Genomic DNA, 19,787 nt, shown 5'->3' with positions numbered 1-19,787 from the left:
ACACACAGAAGAAGAGGGGACAGAGGTATTAATAGGTGTATCATCGTCTTGTTTTTAGAGTTCTCAAATTCTGCCCGAACCCGACCCTACCCGAAAATGTCAGGTAGGGTTGGGGAAATGTATGTGAATTGGTCGGGTAGGGTCGGGCTTTGGGTTCTGGTTCTGTGGTGAAGCTGCCTTTCTCCAACTATTATGTCCGTTCTCTCACTGCTGCTAGAATCTGAGCCACCGGCGCTGATAAATAATGGAGAATTTGGCGATCTTTTTTTTCCCTCTCCTTTCTTTTTTTTTCGGGCTTTATCGGGCTGGTCCAGTATGGCCCAGGTAGGGTAGGGTCTTCATTTTCAGGCCCGATGAGAATTCTATTAGCGTTTTTCCACTATAGTGCCGTGCTGTGAAATTCACGGTTCCGCATTCATTCCCACTGCACCAGCCCGCTTGGTTCCGGGAACCAACCGTGAAAGATTTCAGCCCGGTTTGACATCTGGTGCTGGCCCGATTAGAACGGGGCCGCGGAGGCGGGCCTAAATATGATCTCCTTCGTGACTGGTCCATTAGAATGTCAGTTAACCAGGCTGCTACAAACTGACAAGTGACAAGTGACAACCATTAAACCTTCAGCCAGTGGGCTATTATTTACAAACATTAGTTTCTGGAGAGATTATGGAAGAAATTGATTTGCTTGCTGAGTTTTTTGTTGGGTTTTTCTGTTGTGTAGCCTAGTTAACATTTTTCTTACAAATGGAAGTGGAAATGTGACCACTAAGCAGCAGATGGCAGAGCATCTGTGAAGATGATGATGATGATGGCATCAGGCGGGTCGGCCGCTCACCTGTCAGATCCGGCAGACCTGACCGGGTGGGCGCGGCCAGCTCGCCTGTCGCCGACCGGTGCCGCAGCCAGCCCATAAAAAAAGCCACTGGGCGGCAACTTATTCTGACAAGATTTTGTCCATGAAAAAGCAGCAAAAAGCTAATGTAACAACTGACAGCTCCTCTTGTTACTATAACAACTCCATGGCAACGAGCGTGCCTCTCTAATTCTATGACGCCGACCCACTGGTACCATAAGCAATGGAAACACTCCAAGGCCAAACAGGGCGTTCATGGCACGGCTCTTTATAGTGCAAAAACTTAGCTAGCTGCCCACTTTAACTTATCAGCAACCTCGAAATGTAAACACAACAATGCTGCCTCCCCTCGAGCAAACTTTTTTTTTTTGTTTTTTCCTTTACCACCGTCACGTTGGCCGGAGCCACAAGCTCCAAACAGGACCAACGATCGCCTGCTCCTGCCTCGGCCTCCTCTCTTGGCTCCAAGGCTCAGATAAAGGATCTGTACTGAGGAGGATATCACCTTCAAAAACGTAGGAACTTCTGGTGCCAGCAGAGGAGGAACGCTGCCGCTGCACCTGAGCAGCTGTCATTTCATTTTGCCTGTGGGTGAAGGTCTGTCTCCAGGTGGATTGAGACCCATGTGATGGTGGTATGTAGAGTTCCTGTCCTCATTATTTTGGCTGCTTGGCATTGGAAATGCTGCGATGTTCCCAATATGTTGTTTTCCTGCTGTTGTTCACTGGGGCTGCACTGATGTTTCAAAGCCGTGTTAAACCATCGCTCAGTTTCTTGTGGTTCACATCCATGGATAATGACTTGACTATCTCGCTAAGCTTTTGTTTTTTTCTTCATCTTTTTGATTTCAGTGAATCTGGCTTGTATTCTTTTGCCATAGGGTTTAAGACATTGATGGATTCCAGTTTCAAATTCCATTTCATTTCATTTCCACTCTCAAAATAGGAACTCCTGCAGTTTGAAGGTCCTCAAGAAGAACCTTCCAGATTCAGATTCAGATTCAGATTCAGATTCAGGGGTCTGTAAAAGTGCCAACTTAGCAGTGGATTCAGCTTCCAAATCAAGCTGCTCCCTCTCCTCCTCAGCTGGTGTTCCTGCTTCTCCAAAGCTTCACTTTCCTTCAAAGCTGCAACATGAACAACACCTACCATCCACCTGCCTCGGGAACCAGGCCGCTGGGTCCAGTCATGGGTGTGGTAAATGGACATTAAACAGCAGCGTTACACATACCTCCGTGTGTTTGGTGCAGCGTGGTGATCCGTCGGTGCGATGCTCCTCAGCCGGCTCCAGCATTACCCCCGCCGCTCCAGCGTCTTCACGTCCATGGACGTCCTCCAAAACGTGGCATCACCTCCATTATGTTCCAGAGCTTTCAAACAAGCTTCCAACTCGTGTGTGTGGTTTTTGGCTGACGTCGTAGGAGTGAAGTGTGTCTAACCCAGGAGTGACGTGGCTAACGTGCTTGACTTTGGTTCAGTGTTTAGGTTTAGTATGATATCTTTTTGCTGCGTGTGGTGTTCAGAACAGAAACTGGAGGCTGTTCTTGGTTGGAGAATATTAATTGTATTTATTCAGCCTAAGATAGTAGTACAGCAACACCCAATACACACTGGAATTACATTAAAATCCCTTATACCAAGAAAACACAATACATAGGGATAGATAAAGAAATACATAAATGAATACCGTATTTCACCAATTAATCGGGCGTTTAATATGCAAAATCGACTTGGACCCTGGGCGTTTAAAAGAACCAGGCGGCTATTTGCTGCAGGCCTTTATTTATTTTTGCACCAGGTCATTATCGTGATGACAGCTACTGTCCAACATATTTTCAGTCGGTCGATTTAAGATTACGGTACACCCTTTTGTTCTGACGTTAGCTAGCGCTCTTATTTTGACAGAAAACAGAAGTGCCTCACTGTTATTGTGCGGCTAACTGTTTATTTCTGCAAAAATAAGGTGAATAGCCTTATTTTGGGTTTACCTCAATATAATGCAAATAATCGCCCTGGCGGTTATTCGGGTGGGTGTTTAATACACAAAATGGGTGCAGACACCAGGCGTTTATAAGAACCAGGCAGCTATTTGCGGCCGGGCGATTAATTGGTGATATACGGTAAATTAAAACAGCAAGAAGTCATCTTTGCTGTTGGTCACTGGAGGTCTGCACTGGGCGAGTCGACACAAAGGACTGGCAGATGATATAGCGCAGCACCGGCATAGTTCCCTTGGCAGGGTGGCCGGGTGCTCCCGTAGAGATACGGTGAGGATCTCGGAGAAGAGCCGCTGCTCCTCCGCATCGAGGGGAACCAGTTGAGGTGGCTTGGGCATCTGCTTCAGACGCCCCCTGGAAGCCTCCTAGGGGGCATCCGGGTGGTCCGGGCATGTCCCAACTGGAAGGAGGCCCCGGGGAAGACCCAGGACACGCTGGGGCGGAAGTGTCTGGGGAGAGGGAAGTCTGGGTCCCGGATAAGCAGCAGACGATGAGACGAGACGAGACAGGCATAGTATTGGAGATTTGCTCGAGGGAACGTTGTAATGTGCCGTCACAGGATGCCAGTCATCCCTGATCTGCATGCTGTAGCTCGCCCTGCCTCACATCAAGAACCAGCTTGCCAGATTGTGAGTGAGAGTGGGCGCTGCAGGAAATATGGGAGCTGCAGGCGCTAAACAGCAGCTCGGTTTTCTGCCTTGGTCCAGAATGGAAAATTCAGCTTCAATCAGCTTATTTCATCCATTCCTTATTCAAAATGGGTTGGTTTTCATCCACCTGTTTTTATTCCCATTTTCAATTTGCACAATAAAAACCTGAATGCAAACATTGATGAAATCTCTGAATATCGCAAAAAAAAAAAAAAAAAAAAAAAAAAAAAAAAAAGTTTTTCCGCTCGGGGGAGGTGGAAAAGTTGGTGTATCGATAAAAGGAAAATGTGAATAAGTTGCTACGGAAACAGGTTTAGCGAATAAACGGTGACATTCATGGTCACGTGACTTCACTCCACTGCACAGGAAAAATGGCGGCAGACGACGACGACAGCAGCCAGTATGTTTGGACCGAAGAAGAGGCTTTAACTTTTCTTGAACTAATTAAAGCACAACAACAAGCGACAAAGAAAAGCCACAACCTACCAGGATCTCCAAACACAAATGTCAGCAGAAGGCTTCGACGAACCATGGCAAATCTTAAGAAGTACGTTTTGATTATATTGCTTCGCAGACTCCGTAAATATAACGATGTACTGTTGTTTACTCAGCACAAAAGGCAAGCTTGTATAACGCAATGGCGATCCATTGTAATGAGCGGCCCAGCAAATGGTCCTATCATGGCCAACGTGTCTGAAATGCTTCACCCAAAGCTAACGCGTGAAATTCCTCTGGACAACAACTTCCCAAATTGCTTAGCCCGCCTTCGTTCCCAGATGTACGGAGGACGACATGGCGGTTGCTCCATATTTCATTTGTGGCGCCACTTCATCGTCTCTGGACAGCTGTTATCAGAGCTCTTGTCAGAGTGCAATACATTAAAACTTTCTGTTTCCATTCTCACTTGCACAGTAGCTTGGGTGGTTGCAATCCCATTTCACTGCTGCTGTACATCTACAACCTCTTGAATCTTGAGTCACTTCTTTCCTTTCTCCCCGCGTCTTTCTTGCTCTCTTCAGTTGCTGTTGTTTGTTTGGATTTTGGACCGACGCGCCTGTACTACGTCGTCATGCTGCGCCCTCCTCTTCTGCAGTGTTATGATGTCATAACCGACTTGATGAACCGACTTCAAATATCCGCATAACAGAAGTGGATGGAAACGGGTCTGAACTTGCAGCATCACACACACCTGCAACAGCTTTTTTCACACACAACCACAGACTGATCTAACGCACCTGATTTATGTTGGGTTGCTCCATCTCAATTTCTACACACTCTGATTGTGGACGGTCGTCACACCTGGGTTGTTGACGTGGTCTTTGGTTTCTGAGTATCACAACAACAACAACAGCAGCAACAAGTGCCAGTGCACCAACTGCTGCTACTGCATCATGTCGACGCCCAGCAGGTTCCTCTGTTGGATCTTCATCCTGTTTCTTCATCTGACCTGAAAACCAGAAAACAGATTTATCAGGTAAACGGTGACTGACTGGAGGAAAACCCTCCGTCTCCTCGTCTCCAGACTCATGTGGGAGTTTAAAACATGGGAGAGTTTTCTCCACTGACTGCCATCACTCATTATCTACTGCAGGTTAGAAAACCATTTGTAGGAGCCTTTCTGTCCAGAGGCTTTACAGTTTGATCAGCTGTCTGCTGTCAGCAGTGATCTCCAGCTCTCACAGAGAAAAGCAACAATCACAAACACTGCTGAGTCCCACAAATCAAAGGGCACCAACAAAATAAGAACAAAGTGTGGAAACAAATAAAAAAAAAACAGATAAAATTGGTTTGCACATCGCTTCCTGCCTCTGGCCCATGTTGCTGAACGCAAACTTGATATCTTAGCTTCCTATTCAGTGTCTCTTCACCATCGATAAAACCCAGTCAGACTGCTCAGATTCAACCTGCAGCCATTCAACTCACCTGGATCTTGATCTACAACCTCCAGCTGGATGGTGCTGATGGGCTTGGTTTTAATAATGGCTCTCGTCCTGCGTCCTTCACCAGCAGCTTTAATGCGACACTCGTATGTTCCACTGTCGTATTCAGTCACGTTCTTCAGAGTCACCGACAGGTCGCCGTTCTTCATCTCTTTGTCTTTCAGCTCCACCCGGTTCTTAAAAGATGGATGCTGGTGGTCTGGAACAATGTGCCCGTCTACAGAAAGGAAAACAGGTTCTAGTTCCTTCAGGTCAGTTCTGCTCCACTCTACTGCTGCGATGTCGACATCATCAGGAGCCTGACAGATCAGGGTGACATCATCTCCAGCTTTCTTCTTCAGGACTAAAGGACGATGGAAAAACAAACCCAGAACACAAAAGTTAACAACACAGATCTTCAAAAATGTTCCAGTTTCTGTCAGTTCAAACTTCAAATGGATCCCCAAACGCAAACGTCAACAGGGGCGTCAACAGAAGCCGGGCAGCCAGCCGGTGGGGACGATTTAAAACTAACATTCAGAGTCATGAGAGAGTTTTGAAGCATTTCTAGGTAACCCAGATTCCTACATCCGATAATGAGCTCACCTTCAGTAGAAAGCGCAGGCAGGAACCATGTGATGATCAGAAGTATTGATACCGATTTAATATGAGCCATGACGGTGAACTCGCTGAAACGTCCGGCTGACTGTAGAAAACGTTTCCTCAAACTGAGGAGAGTTGTGTCATGTAGCATCCTGATATTCCTTCAGTCTTACAGGAAGTAGTGACTCACATGGACTGTGATTGGCTGCTGCTGCGACAGGTTCAGCTTTGTGTTAACCCTTTGAAACCTCAGCAAGATCTCTTTTTCACTTGAAAAGATCAAATGTCTAAATTAACAGATGAATTACCCCCAAATTACTCTAAAGTGAAAAAAAGATAGTAAGACAAAGAAGAAGAGCCATCAAACTGCCACAGTATAACAGGGAAAAAATGCAAAATACATCAATAAATAAAAATGACAAATTACCAAAAAGAAAACACAGAAACTTAAAAATGGTGACAAAACAAACAAACAAACACAAAATTACAAGTCAATGATCAGAGAATCAAACCTCGCATGAATATCCAAAGGTATTTGAAAGGAAAAAGACTTCAGACAGGCAAACTGAACGCCTACACACACACACACACACACAAACACACACATCCTGGGACAGTTGCCAGGGCAACAGGTTGTGACAGACTGAGATTCTCAAGTGTTTTTCAGTGTTGCTCTCTCCTGACATGTAAGATCAGGCAGTCTGATTTTCTTTCTAGTTTCGGTTTTGAATGTTTTTGCAGTCAAACGACACAAAGGATGCACATTTAACAGCATGTACACCCTACCATCAGAAAGACAAATATTTTTCCCCACAAGGACAACAAAACAACACAACGCCTCGGTGTGTTCACTGAAGCTGACTGATGAATATGGTGAATGCTCTATCTAAGTATGGTCTCAGCTGTATACCAGATATTGACCTGACAATTGTCTCCCTCATAGTTGCACCTGATGAGGTGCTGAGGCTGGACGCTAGGTGTCCCCAGCTTCAGTGTTACTGTGTAAGGCTAAAGATACCACCGCACGTATGGGCCGTATTAGTAACTCCCTTTCTCACCTTATACTTGCCCTTTCAGCCTGTCTGCAGCAGGCACCAGCAGGCTTCTGCTCAGAGTCTGGGTGATGCTTCACTGCAGGCTTTTGCACTCATGTCAAGGGAACTGGGACGCCTGATGTCTACCTTGGTCCAGGCTCGTTGCTTGCACGGTCTCCTCTGATAGTAGAAGAGTTCTCCATACGATTCTGGTGGAGCCAGGCAAGCTGTTTGGATCAGCCGCTGTGGAGGTACTCAAGCCAGGGTATGTCGGTCCCCAGTGGGCCCAGAAGCTCCTCTGCTGCCCCCCAGCACCATCCTCAGCCTCAAGCCTATTCCAGTGGTCAGCAGAGGTGAACCCACTGGTCTGCTCAGTGGCCTCTCATGATTTTCTCGTCCCTGAGTGCCCCGGGTCTCAGAATCTGAGTGTTGACCCTCCAAGGCCTCTGGAGGCTGGGGGGCTAGGCGCTGAAGTCTGGGGGCAGCAGCTCAGTTACCTGGCTGCTCACACACTAAACCCCTGGGTAATTTACATCTCAATTTAGGGGTACGTACTACAGTTCCAACGCCGGCCCCCAGCCTCTGGCCAGGTCAAGATGACCATCATCACCCACCTGGCAAAATCTTTGGCCCTAAGTCAGGAGTTGTCCATCTTCCTGGCCAAGGGTGCAATCAAGCTGGTAGACCCCTTGCTACAGCCGGGGGGTTCGACTCAACTTATTTTCTTGTGACAAAGAAAGGAGGCGGTTTCTGACCAATCCTGGGTCTGAGGGGACTCAACAGGTTCCTGAAGGTCCTGTCATTTCACATGTTGAGCGTGTCAGACGTTCTGCGTGTAGTTGCCCTTGGGGAGTGGTTCACATCCATAGACCTGAAGGATGCTTATTTCCATGTTCCCGATGCGCCTCATCACAGACCCTTACTGCAGTTTGCTTTCCAAGGTCACCACTTCCAGTTCCGGGTGCTTCCTTTTGGTCTCTCGCTCTCCCCAAGGGTGTTCACCAGGTGTGTGGCAGTGGCCCTGCAGCCTTTACATGCATGGGGGACGAAAATCTTGCCATATCTGGACAACGGATTGACCTGTACAGTCTCAGAAGAAGAGATTTCTAAACACCGCATGGACACAGTTGCAATGAGGGCTTACCTATCGCCTCGGCGCACAGACGACATCCTAAGGTTCCTCCCTCTCTTTGGGAAGGGCAGGCTCTTGATGTACCTGCAAGAGAGAGGAGCTCTGATTTAAATCTGTTAAATGAAGAGAAGGACTCTTAGTTTGAAAGGCCAGTCGTGTCCAAAGGAGAAGTTCCCCTGAGCTGAAACCCTCACAGCCAGAGCCAAAGCTGCCATCTGCAGGATCCACATGGAACTTCATCCACTGCTCCATTTCCTGGATATCTGCCAGTGAGGCCGACACTTTTTTGTTTCTTTGTCCTTTTTTTTTTTTTTTTTTTTTTTTTTTTTTTTGTAATGCATTTGTGTTTTGTTCTATTTTTGCCTGTGAATTGATGTAAAGGACTTTTGAGTTGGATGTTGATATTTATGTTTCTTATGGACATGCACATCCAACACACATCATAACCAATATTATATGTTTCCACTGGGCTGAATGGATTTCTGGATGCATGACATATTTTCAGGATCTGTATTTCAGGGTGAAAGCTGAGAGAACAACTACAGCTGGAGAGTGAGTGCAGCTTCCGAACACAACACCTCCCTGCCAAGTCAGTTTAATTACATTCAGGGGGATTTTCTTATCAGATCCATGGGACTTCCTGTTGTTCAGTCATGTCGACTCGGCAGAGAGCAGCTTCACCTGAACGACAAGGTGTGCTGTTTGTCTGTGACGCAACAAAACTCAGCTGCTCAGAGAACAAATTGTGTTTTGTTTTTTGTTTGTTTGTTTGTTTCTTGTGAAATGCAGGTGAACCAGACTTTGATATTTAAAGTACCTGCATTTCAGACCTGAATTCATGTTTACTGCCTGGAATATCACACACACACACACACACACACACACACACACACACACATACACACACCCTGAGACAGTTGCCAGGGCAGCAGGTGTGTTTTTTTTTTTGTTTGTTTTTTGTTTTTTGTGGAAGAGAAATTGTCAGCAGATTGAGATTAACAAATTTTAGATTCACTTCAGCAGAGAAACAAACCTGCAGTCTGTTTGTTCACCACGTGCATAACAGCAGACTGCTACTAATAATCAATCAATCAATCAATCAATCAGTCAATCAATAAATAGTTAAAAGTTTTTATTGCATAAATCTGAAAACAGCATTACAAAGTGTTTTACAAAATAAATGAATGAACAGCAAAGTCATGAAAAACTTCAGATACACAGGAAGAATCCCAGCCTCCATCACTGGAACATGACCTTCATTTGTTAACACACGTATAAATACAGTGAATACACCAGGGCACACACACACACACACACACACACACACACACACACACACACACACCAATAGCTTGAAGGTGCTACAAAACCTCATGAGATGAATCAGTCTCAACTTGTTCTGTAACTTTTTTGAATAAAAAACCCTGAAGAAGACAGGTAGTGAGGACGGATTTAAAGAATCAGGCAGCTCGTCAGCTCACACCTGTCCAGGTAGACGGTGCCGATAAAGTCTGTTCAAAACACATGACTGAAGCAGAGACGCTGCAGCTGGAGGCTCAGATAAACAGCATGGCAGAATAACTTTGTACATGAGGACCCTGACACACACACCTGCAGCATCACACACACACCTGCAGCAGCATCACACACACACCTGCAACAGCATCACACACACACCTGCAGCATTACACACACACCTGCAGCATCACACACACACCTGCAGCATTACACACACCTGCAGCATCACACACACCTGCAGCATCACACACACCTGCAGCATCACAAACACACCTGCAGCATCACACACACACCTGCAGCATCACACACACCTGCAGCATCACACACACCTGCAGCATCACACACATACACACCTGCAGCATCACGCCACACCTGCAGCATTACACACACCTGCAGCATCACACACACCTGCAGCATCACAAACACACCTGCAGCATCACACACACCTGCAGCATCACACACACCTGCAGCATCACACACACACACCTGCAGCATCACACACACCTGCAGCATCACACACCTGCAGAAGCATCACACACACCTGCAGAAGCATCACACACATTGTGCAAGAGCCCCACCCACAGCTGTTGCAAAATGAGATCCAGCATGACTCTCACAACATTCTCTTTGTTTCATCATACAAACAACAGGGGGAACAACACACAAAACAACAACAATAACAACAACAACAATAACAATCACAACAACATTCGTTTCATCGTGTTGACCCAGCCGAGCAGGTTCCTCTGCTGGATCTACATCCTGTTCCTCCGTCGCACCTGAAAACCAGAAAACAGATTCATCAGGTAAACAGTGACTGACTAGAAGAAAACCCTCCGTCTTTGCTGAATTCAAACTTGATATCTCAGATTCCTTTTCAGTGTCTCTTCACCATCAGTTCACTAGCAAGGACCACACCAACAACAAGACAAGTTTGAGCGATTATTGCAAAGTGAATTGTGAACTTGATTGAAGATCTTGTAGTTCGGCTGCTTCTGAGGGAATCCGCCGCGGCTCCCGGGCAGGACGAACCCCCTCAGGACCCTACGAGGACGGGAGAGGAGAAGGAAGAGAAAACAGGGTGGGAGGGAGGGACGCAGAAAACGAGTGTGACAGAGGAGGAGAGGGTTAGGAGAATTTAAGCAGTGCCAGAAGAAGTGTGGTTGTGGTGTGGTTAGGGATGCTAACCGGTGGCCTTTGACCGGTTGTTGACCGTTTGAACTTTAACCGAATAATCTTGTTGGTTAAAAACCCTTTAAGTCGCCGACACAAATGCTCATGTCAGATTGTAAATACCGTAACTACCGTAAGGTTTGACCGATCGCAAAATTCCAACTGTTCCTGAACGCCGAGAAGTTGCTCTTGCGCCCACATACAGTTTAATACGGTAACCATGGCGACGGGATGCTCTGCTGGGCTTCGATTACGTCATTACGCACAGAGCTCAGCTCGGTAGAGACAGACCGGAGAAACCATAGATATCTATAATAATTATATTATATTACAATGGGATATCTATAATATCCTATAGGTATTATAGACATCTATGGGAGAAACGAGCCAAGCTCATGTCGGTCGCGGACGTAGTGGTATGCGTCCGGGGCAAGACAATGGCGCCGGTGCTAGCTCTGCTAGCTTCTATTTGTTGCGGTTATTCTTTTATGGTTTACAGACAGTCAAATAATATTCTCGGTTAACCGAAATAAACCGATTAATGAGGCCCGGTGGTCGACCAAGGAAATTTTCCATTTTCGCCATCCCTAGGTGTGGTCCTGCTACTGAAACTACACTAGAGAGCTTCAATAAAACCCAGTCAAACTGTTCAGATTCAACCTGCAGCCACTGAACTCACCTGGATCTGGATCCACAACCTCCAGCTGGATGGTGCTGGTGGGCTTGGCTTCAGTAATGTTGCTTTCCACATTTTCTGTTTTCAAGCGACACTCGTATGTTCCACTGTCGTTCTTCGTCACGTTCTTCAGAATCACAGACAGGTCGCCGTTCTTCATCTCTTTGTCTTTCAGCTCCACCCGGTTCTTAAAAGATGGATGCTGTTTGACTAAGTCAATGTGACTGTCTTGGTAGAAGAAGACATATTCTTCTTTCTTCAGGTCAGCTCTGCTCCACTCTGCTGCTTCAATGTCGACATCAGGAGCCTGACAGCTCAGGGTGACATCGTCTCCAGGTTGAGCTTTCAGGTTCAGGGCTAAAGGACGATGGAAAAACAAACCCAGAACAGAAAAGTTAACAACACAGATCTTCAAAAAGATTCCAGTTTTTGTCAGTTCAACCCTCAAATGGATCCCCAAACGCTCAGAAGCCGTCGGCTCATCAGTTTGAACATCAGCCCCAGAATTCAGAGATTCTAAAGAAATGCAAAGTGAGTTTTACACCAGAAGAAGCCGGGCAGCCAGCCGGTGGGGACGATTTAAAACGAACATTCAGAGTCATGAGAGAGTTTTGAAGCATTTTCATCACACAGACTACATCCCATAATGAGCTCACCTTTAGTAGAAAGCACAGGCAGGAACCATGTGATGATCAGAAGTAATAATGATGATGCAACGTGAGCCATGTCGGTGAAGTCGCTCCTCTTTGAAAACGTCCGTTAGACTGTAGAAAACTTTTCCTCAAACTGTGGAGAGTTGTGTTATGCAGAATCCCACTTACGGGAAGTGTGGTGACTCACATGGGCTGTGATTGGCTGCTGCTGTTTCTCATTTGTGTTAACCCTTTGAAACCTTAACAAGATCTCTTTCTCTCTTGAATAGACCATATGTCTAAATTAACAGATGAATTACCCCCAAATTACTCTAAAGTGAAAAAACGATAGTAAGACAAAGAAGACACAATATAACAGGGGAAAAATGCAAAATACATCAATAAATAAACATGACAAATTACCAAAAAGAAAACACAGAAACTTAAAAATGGTGACAAAACAAACAAACAAAAAAACATAACAAGTCAATGACCAGAGAATGAAACCTTGCATGAATACCCAAAAGTATTTGGAAAAAGAAAGGAAGGAAAGGAAGGACAATGACTTCAGACAGCTGAATGCCCACACACACACACACACACACACACACACACATCCTGGGACAGCTGCCAGGGCATCAGTTTTCAGTGTTTTTCAGTATTGCTGTAAGATCAGGCAGTCTGATTTTCTCTCTAGCTTTCCAGGGGGGGGGCTTACCCCGGGACAGTCGCCAGGGCAGCAGGCGTGTTTTTTTTTTTTTTTTTTTTTTTGTTCTGGAAGAGCAGTTGTCAGCAGATTGAGATTAGCATATTTTAGATTCACTTCAGCAGAGAAACAAACCTGCAGTCTGTTTGTTCACCACATGCACAACAGCAAACTGCTCCTAATAATCAATCAATCAATCAATCAGTCAAGCAATCAATAAATAGTTAAAAGTTTTTATTGCATAAATCTGAAAACAGCACTACAAAGTGTTTTACAAAATAAATTAATGAAGAATCCCAGCCTCCATCACTGGAATGTGACCCTCATTTGTTAACACACGCAAATACAGTGAATACAGCAGGACACACACACACACACACATACACACACACACCAATAGTTTGAAGGTGCTACAAAACCTCATGAGATGAATCAGTCTCAACTTGTTCTGTAACGTTTTTGAATAAAAAACCCAGAAGAAGACAGGTAGTGAGGACGGATTTAAAGAATCAGGCGGCTCGTCAGCTCACACCTGTCCAGGTAGACGGTGCCGATAAAGTCTGTTCAAAACACATGACTGAAGCAGAGACTCTGCAGCTGGAGGTTCAGATAAACAGAGTAGCAGAATAACTTTGTACATGAGGCCCCTGACATACACACCTGAAGCATCACACATACCGCAGCATCACACACAACTGCAGCAGCATCAGAAACACGTACCTGCAGCGACATTACACACAAATGCAACAGCATCACATACAAGTCCAGCATCACACACACGTCCAGCATCACACTCACACACCATGCTCTTCGTTTTCTCACACAAACAACAACAACAGCAACAACAGCAGCAACAACAACAATAACAACAGTAACAACAATTTTCACTGCATCAAGTCGACTCCAACAAGGTTTTTCTGCTGGATCTTCATCCTGTCTCATCATCTGACCTGAAAAGCAGAGAACAGGTTTATCAGGTAAACGGTGACTGACTGGAGGAAAACCCTCCGTCTCCTCATCTCCAGACTCATGTGGGAGTTTGAAACATGGGAGAGTTTTCTCCACTGACTGCCATCACTCATTATCTACTGCAGGTTAGAAAACGCAAGCAAACTTGTTATCTTAGATTCCTATTCAGTGTCTCTTCACCATCAATTCACTAGCAAGGACCACACAAATGACAAGAGACGTTTGAATAATTTATTGCGAAGTGAATTGTGAACTCGATTGAATATCTTGTAGTTTGGCTATGTGCGGGGAAGATTCTTTGGGAATCTACCGTAGCTCCCGGGCACGACGAACCCCCAAAAAGCTTAATTACTTGAGACAGGACTGAGCAGATCTGAGATCTTTAAGATCTGACTGAATGTATTGGTGATATACTTGAAATGACCAGCGGCCTGTGATTTGAATTAGGTGTTCTGGAATGCCATTGCGGGAGGATGAGGTGGCTGCTGCAATGCGGACAAGTGTCCAGAGAAGTGTACTGGGGATATGCCAGACATGGAGAGGATTTGGCAAAAGTGCTGGTGGAACCAGAAGCGAGTGGCTTTGTGTCCAGATTTGGCGACAAACAGGGCATCTGACGGTGAAAGGCTTTGGGCTTTGCAGAATTCCAGGTAATTTGAAATAGACTCGAAAGGATTCAGAGGTGACTTTGAAGAAGAAGACTGGTGTTGGCTGTCCAGATTGTTTGTTTTTGGTTCGCTTAAGGTAGTACATTATGGTGTCGTCTCAGAAATACGATAAGTCGGAGATGCAAACATGGCAGCGAGGGTCGAAGTGTAAGGAGGAGGAGGCGGTGAATTTGGAGCATCTGAGGAGCCCGAAAAAGGCAAGCAAGACCATGGCCTCCAGGGTTTGGGCCACGTTAGGAGAACTGTATCCAGATCGAATGGTCTGGATACAGATGAATAGAAAGTCAGCGGTAAGGGGAAGACAACGAGGGTTTTGCACTGGCTCCTGACGTCGGAGGCCTCTAAGGAGGGATCCTATTTGAAGATGGCGGTAGGCTAGACTTGGCGAGGCAGTTAGGAGCTTGGAGAAAAAGCTCATGCTGCTAAGGTATACTTTGATGGTGAGAGTTCTGATGGTCAATGAGGAGTGGGCATAGGTGATGAAACTGGTCAGGGTGATGAGGTTGAATGATGGGAAGGTTAAGTTGTAGTGATTGTGGAAGTGATGAAAGCACTTCCAAGCAGTCCAATAGGATGAGAGTGTAGAGTGTGATAGACTGTTGATGATGGAGTTCCTAAATTCAAAGATCAGTGGTATTAAGGCGGGGTTTACAGGTTGAACATCAGAGCCGAATGTGGAGGTACAGTTCTTGGGTAGTTGTCAGCATAAAGTGTCAAGCTTCTGAACTTCTGGAACGAGAAACGGGAGAGAGAGCCCTTACCAAAAAGAAGTAAACTTCTAGTTTACCTTTCCAAGTATACTTAAGTGGAGTTTGAGTATACTTTATCAAGTATACTTTCCTTACCAAGTATACTTGTATTTATGTACTAGTAGTGTACTTACATATGTACTAGTTAGTATACTTACAAAGTATACTTATACTAAAAGTACCCTGATTTGGCCCATTTTTGAGTATACTCGGGTAAACTTCAAGGTTACTTTACTTATATATAAGTATACTTAAATTATACTATTTCCTGTACTTGAGTTGTACTATTCTTTAGTTAAAGTAAACCATTCGTATACTCATTAGTGTACTTCAAGTACACTATTGCTTTACTTACTTTGCACTTTTATAAACTTAAAAGTGCACTACTCTTTTACCTTCAATGTACTTGAAATATACTTTACTTGATGCATACTACAACCATACTTGAATTTGATGTCCCGGCTGGGGATTGAACCCCCGACCTCCTCAAGGCAGACGCTCTACCACTAGGCCACTGAGTTGGCACAGTCTAATTTGAATCAATAGCTGAGTGGAGAGGTATCTCATGTGAATAAACACCTCTTGGAAAAAAATGCACTTTAATGAACGAAGAACTGAAAAATGAGAGTTACTGAATGAAAGTGTTACAGGTTTGGGCGCCAACCCTGTGAGAGCAAATGTGACAAATAGGCATGGCATTCAAAACTTGGGTCAATCTTTGGGTAACCGCTTTACTGTTGGTGACTGCTTTTGGTCATATCGATGTTTTTTGATTGATGGAGATCTAACAATGCAGCACGCTTGAATGATGGCACATTTTGCCTGCTTGGCGACCTTGTGGTTTTTAAAAGCAGCTGTGAACATCAAAGCCCTGCAACTTGTGAGTGTGAGAAAAATTGTTGTATTTTAGTTGAGATGCTGAAAACAAACAGAAGGCCAGTGTGTAAAGACCCGCAAGTTGGGGTAGAGAGTAATTTCATTAATGTTGTTAAGAGGACTGGTAATGTTTGTGCAATCTGGCCAAATATGGTCTCGAAAGATGACACACAAGGTTTGGAAGGGATCAACGTCATCAAAACACTTGATGACGTTGATAATTTGTATGTTGCCGAATGTATATGAACGTGACTACAATATGATGATTCATGTGCAATGTGTATTTTCTTTTCTTTCTTTCTTTTTTTTTTTTTTTTAATTGTAAAGCACTTTGGCACAGTGTTGTTGTTTTTAAATGTGTTTTATAAAGAAAGATGGATGGTACTATAAGTATGAGTTGAATTCTGATTTGAGCATTGTGTACTTGTGTGTGGCAACTGGCAACCTTGAACCTATAAACAGTATATACGTAAATATAGTAGTATTTAAGTGTAAATGTAGTCAAGTATAAGCAGTACACTACAGGTTCACTCACAGTGTATGTGTTATGGCAACTACCTCAAAGCAGCCAATGTGTAAAATAGCTATACAACAAGCCAGCTAATACAGTAAAATAACACTCCATGTTGCAAGCAGGTACAACATTTTTAAATGCTTGTACTAAGTTTTAAGTACTATTGGATAATATACTTAAACTTAAAGTATATCAAGTATGTTATACTTGGAGTATACTTAAACTTTGCCTGTGTACTCGTCAGTATAAACTAAGTATACTTTTGTTAAGTATATTCCTGATAGTACATTCAAAGTAATCTGAAAAGTATACTTACCTAAGTATTAGTTCACAGAAAGTATATTTAATTCATAAAAAGTACACTTATAAGTATACTTGAGTATACTCCTTTTTGGTAAGGGACACACACACACACACACACACACACACACACACACACACACACACACACACTGGGACAGTTGCCAGGGCAGCAGGCGTTTTGTTTTTTTGATTTTTTTTTAATGTGGAAGAGAAGTTGTCAGCAGATTGAGATAAACAAATTTTAGATTCACTTCAGCAGAGAAACAAACCTGCAGTCTGTTCACCACATGAATAACAGCAAACTGCTACTAATAATCAATCAATCAATCAATCAATCAATATGTAGTTAAAAGTTTTTATTGCATAAATCTGAAAACAGCGTTACAAAGTGTTTTACAAAATAAATGAATGAACAGCAAAGTCATAAAAAACTTCAGATACACAGGAAGAATCCCAGCCTCCATCACTGGAACATGACCTTCATTTGTTAACACACAGTGAATACAGCAGGACACACACACACAAACACACACACACACACACACACACACACACACACACACACACACACACCAATAGCTTGAAGGTGCTACAAAACCTCATGAGATGAATCAGTCTCACCTTGTTCTGTAACTTTTTTGAATAAAAAACCCAGAAGAAGACAGGAAGTGAGGACGGATTTAAAGAATCAGGCGGCTCGTCAGCTCACACCTGTCCAGGTAGACGGTGCCGATAAAGTCTGTTCAAAACACACGTCTGAAGCAGAGACGCTGCAGCTGGAGGCTCAGATAAACAGCATGGCAGAATAACTTTGTACATGAGGACCCTGACACACACACCTGCAGCATCACACATGCCTGCAGCATCACACACACCTGCAATAGCATCACACACACCTGCAGCATCACACACACCTGCAGAAGCATCACACACACATGCAGCATCACACACACCTGCAGCATCACACACTTAAACAAGCAAAACACACCTCACACAGAGCTATTGGAAGATGAAGACACACAGCTCCCCCAGGACACTCACAACATGCTCTTTTTTTCATCATACAAACAACAGCAAGAACAACAGCAATAACAACAACAATAACAACAACAACAACAACAACAACAATAACAACAACATCAGTTTCATCATGTTGAAGCCCAGCAGGTTCCTCTGCTGGATCTACATCCTGTTCCTCCGTCGCACCTGAAAAGCAGAAAACAGATTTATCAGGTAAACGGTGACTGACTGGAAGAAAACCCTCCGTCTTTGCTGAATTCAAACTTGATAGATTCCTTTTCAGTGTCTCTTCACCATCAGTTCACTAGCAAGGACCACACCAACAACAAGACACGTTTGAGCGATTTATTGCAAAGTGAATTGTGAACTTGATTGACGATCTTGTAGTTCGGCTGCTTCTGAGGGAATCCGCCGTGGCTCCCGGGCACGACGAACCCCCTCAGGACCCTACGAGGACAGGAGAGGAGAAGGAAGAGAAAACAGGGTTGGAGGGAGGGACGCAGAATACGAGCGTGACAGAGGAGGAGAGGGTTAGGAGAATTTAAGCAGTGCCAGAAGAAGTGTGGTTGTGGTGTGGTTAGGGATGCTAACCGGTGGCCTTTGACCGTTTGTTGACCGTTTGAACTTTAACCGAATAATCTTGTCGGTTAAAAACCCTTTAAGTCCGAACGTGTCGTCGCCGACACAAATGCTTATGTCAGATTGTAAATACCGTAACAACCGTAAGGTTTGACCGATCGCAAAATTCCAACTGTTCCTGAACGCCGAGAAGTTGCTCTAGCGCCCACATACAGTTTAATACGGTAACCATGGCGACGGGATGCTCTGCCGGGCTTCGATTACATCATTACGCACAGAGCTCAGCTTGGTAGAGACAGACCGGAGAAACCATAGATATCTATAATAATTATATTATATTACAATGGGATATCTATAATATCCTATAGATATTATAGACATCTATGGGAGAAACGAGCCAAGCTTCTGTTGGTCGCGGACGTAGTGGTATGCATTCGGGGCAAGACAGTGGCGCCGGTGCTAGCTCTGCTAGCTTCTATTTGTTGCGGTTATTCTTTTATGGTTTACAGACAGTCAAATAATATTCTCGGTTAACCGAAATAAACCGATTAATGAGGCCCGGTGGTCGACCAAGGAAATTTTCCATTTTCACCATCCCTAGGTGTGGTCCTGCTACTGAAACTACGCTAGAAAGCTTCAATAAAACCCAGTCAAACTGTTCAGATTCAACCTGCAGCCACTGAACTCACCTGGATCTGGATCCACAACTTCCAGCTCGATGGTGCTGATGAGCTCAGCCTGAGTAATGTCGCTGTCCACATTTTCTATTTTCAAGTGACACTCGTATGTTCCGTTGTCGTATTCGGTCACGTTCTTCAGAATCACAGACAGGTCGCCGTTCTTCATCTCTCTGTCTTTCAGCTCCACCCGGTTCTTAAAAGACGGATGCTGTTTGACTGAGTCAATGTGCCCGTCTTGGTAGAAGAAGACATATTCTTCTTTCTTCAGGTCAGTTCTTCTCCACTCTGCTGCTTCAATGTTGACATCAGGAGCCTGACAGCTCAGGGTGACATCGTCTCCAGGTTGAGCTTTCAGGATCAGGGCTAAAGGACGATGGAAAAACAAACCCAGAACAGAAAAGTTAACAACACAGATCTTCAAAAAGATTCCAGTTTCTGTCAGTTCAAACTTCAAATGGATCCCCAAACGCTCAGAAGCCGTCGGCTCATTAGTTTTCAGATCAGCCCCGTTCACAAATAAGCACAAGTCATTTGTAAGTG

The 19,787-nt window shown here is 44.6% G+C and overlaps 1 protein-coding gene and 1 long non-coding RNA gene across 3 annotated transcripts; both read right to left on the bottom strand.

The window, feature by feature from the left end:
• Positions 1-2,896: 2,896 nt before the first annotated feature.
• Positions 2,897-18,240, bottom strand: LOC115376746 (uncharacterized). Its single transcript, XR_003929837.1, has 3 exons — positions 18,229-18,240; positions 16,978-16,981; positions 2,897-4,497 (listed from the first exon to the last, which is right to left on the bottom strand). It is a non-coding gene; the product is annotated as an uncharacterized LOC115376746 (long non-coding RNA).
• LOC115376715 (coxsackievirus and adenovirus receptor-like) lies at positions 4,497-11,629 on the bottom strand. 2 transcript variants are annotated; one of them, XM_030076480.1, is made up of 3 exons: positions 6,022-6,126; positions 5,420-5,779; positions 4,497-4,943 (listed from the first exon to the last, which is right to left on the bottom strand). In XM_030076480.1, exons 1-3 carry the CDS (start codon positions 6,089-6,091, stop codon positions 4,723-4,725), a joined length of 651 nt encoding a protein of 216 aa, XP_029932340.1. In that variant the 5' UTR covers positions 6,092-6,126; the 3' UTR covers positions 4,497-4,722. The 2 variants fall into 2 exon arrangements, 1 of the variants encoding a protein (XP_029932340.1); XR_003929830.1 differs by lacking the exons at positions 5,420-5,779; positions 6,022-6,126 and adding an exon at positions 11,555-11,629.
• Positions 18,241-19,787: the final 1,547 nt, after the last annotated feature.

The sequence above is a fragment of the Myripristis murdjan genome, chromosome 18, assembly GCF_902150065.1.
Source record: "Myripristis murdjan chromosome 18, fMyrMur1.1, whole genome shotgun sequence".
NCBI lineage: Eukaryota > Metazoa > Chordata > Actinopteri > Holocentriformes > Holocentridae > Myripristis > Myripristis murdjan.
Note: the sequence above shows the minus strand (reverse complement) of the source record. Positions and strands in the feature narration are given on the sequence as shown.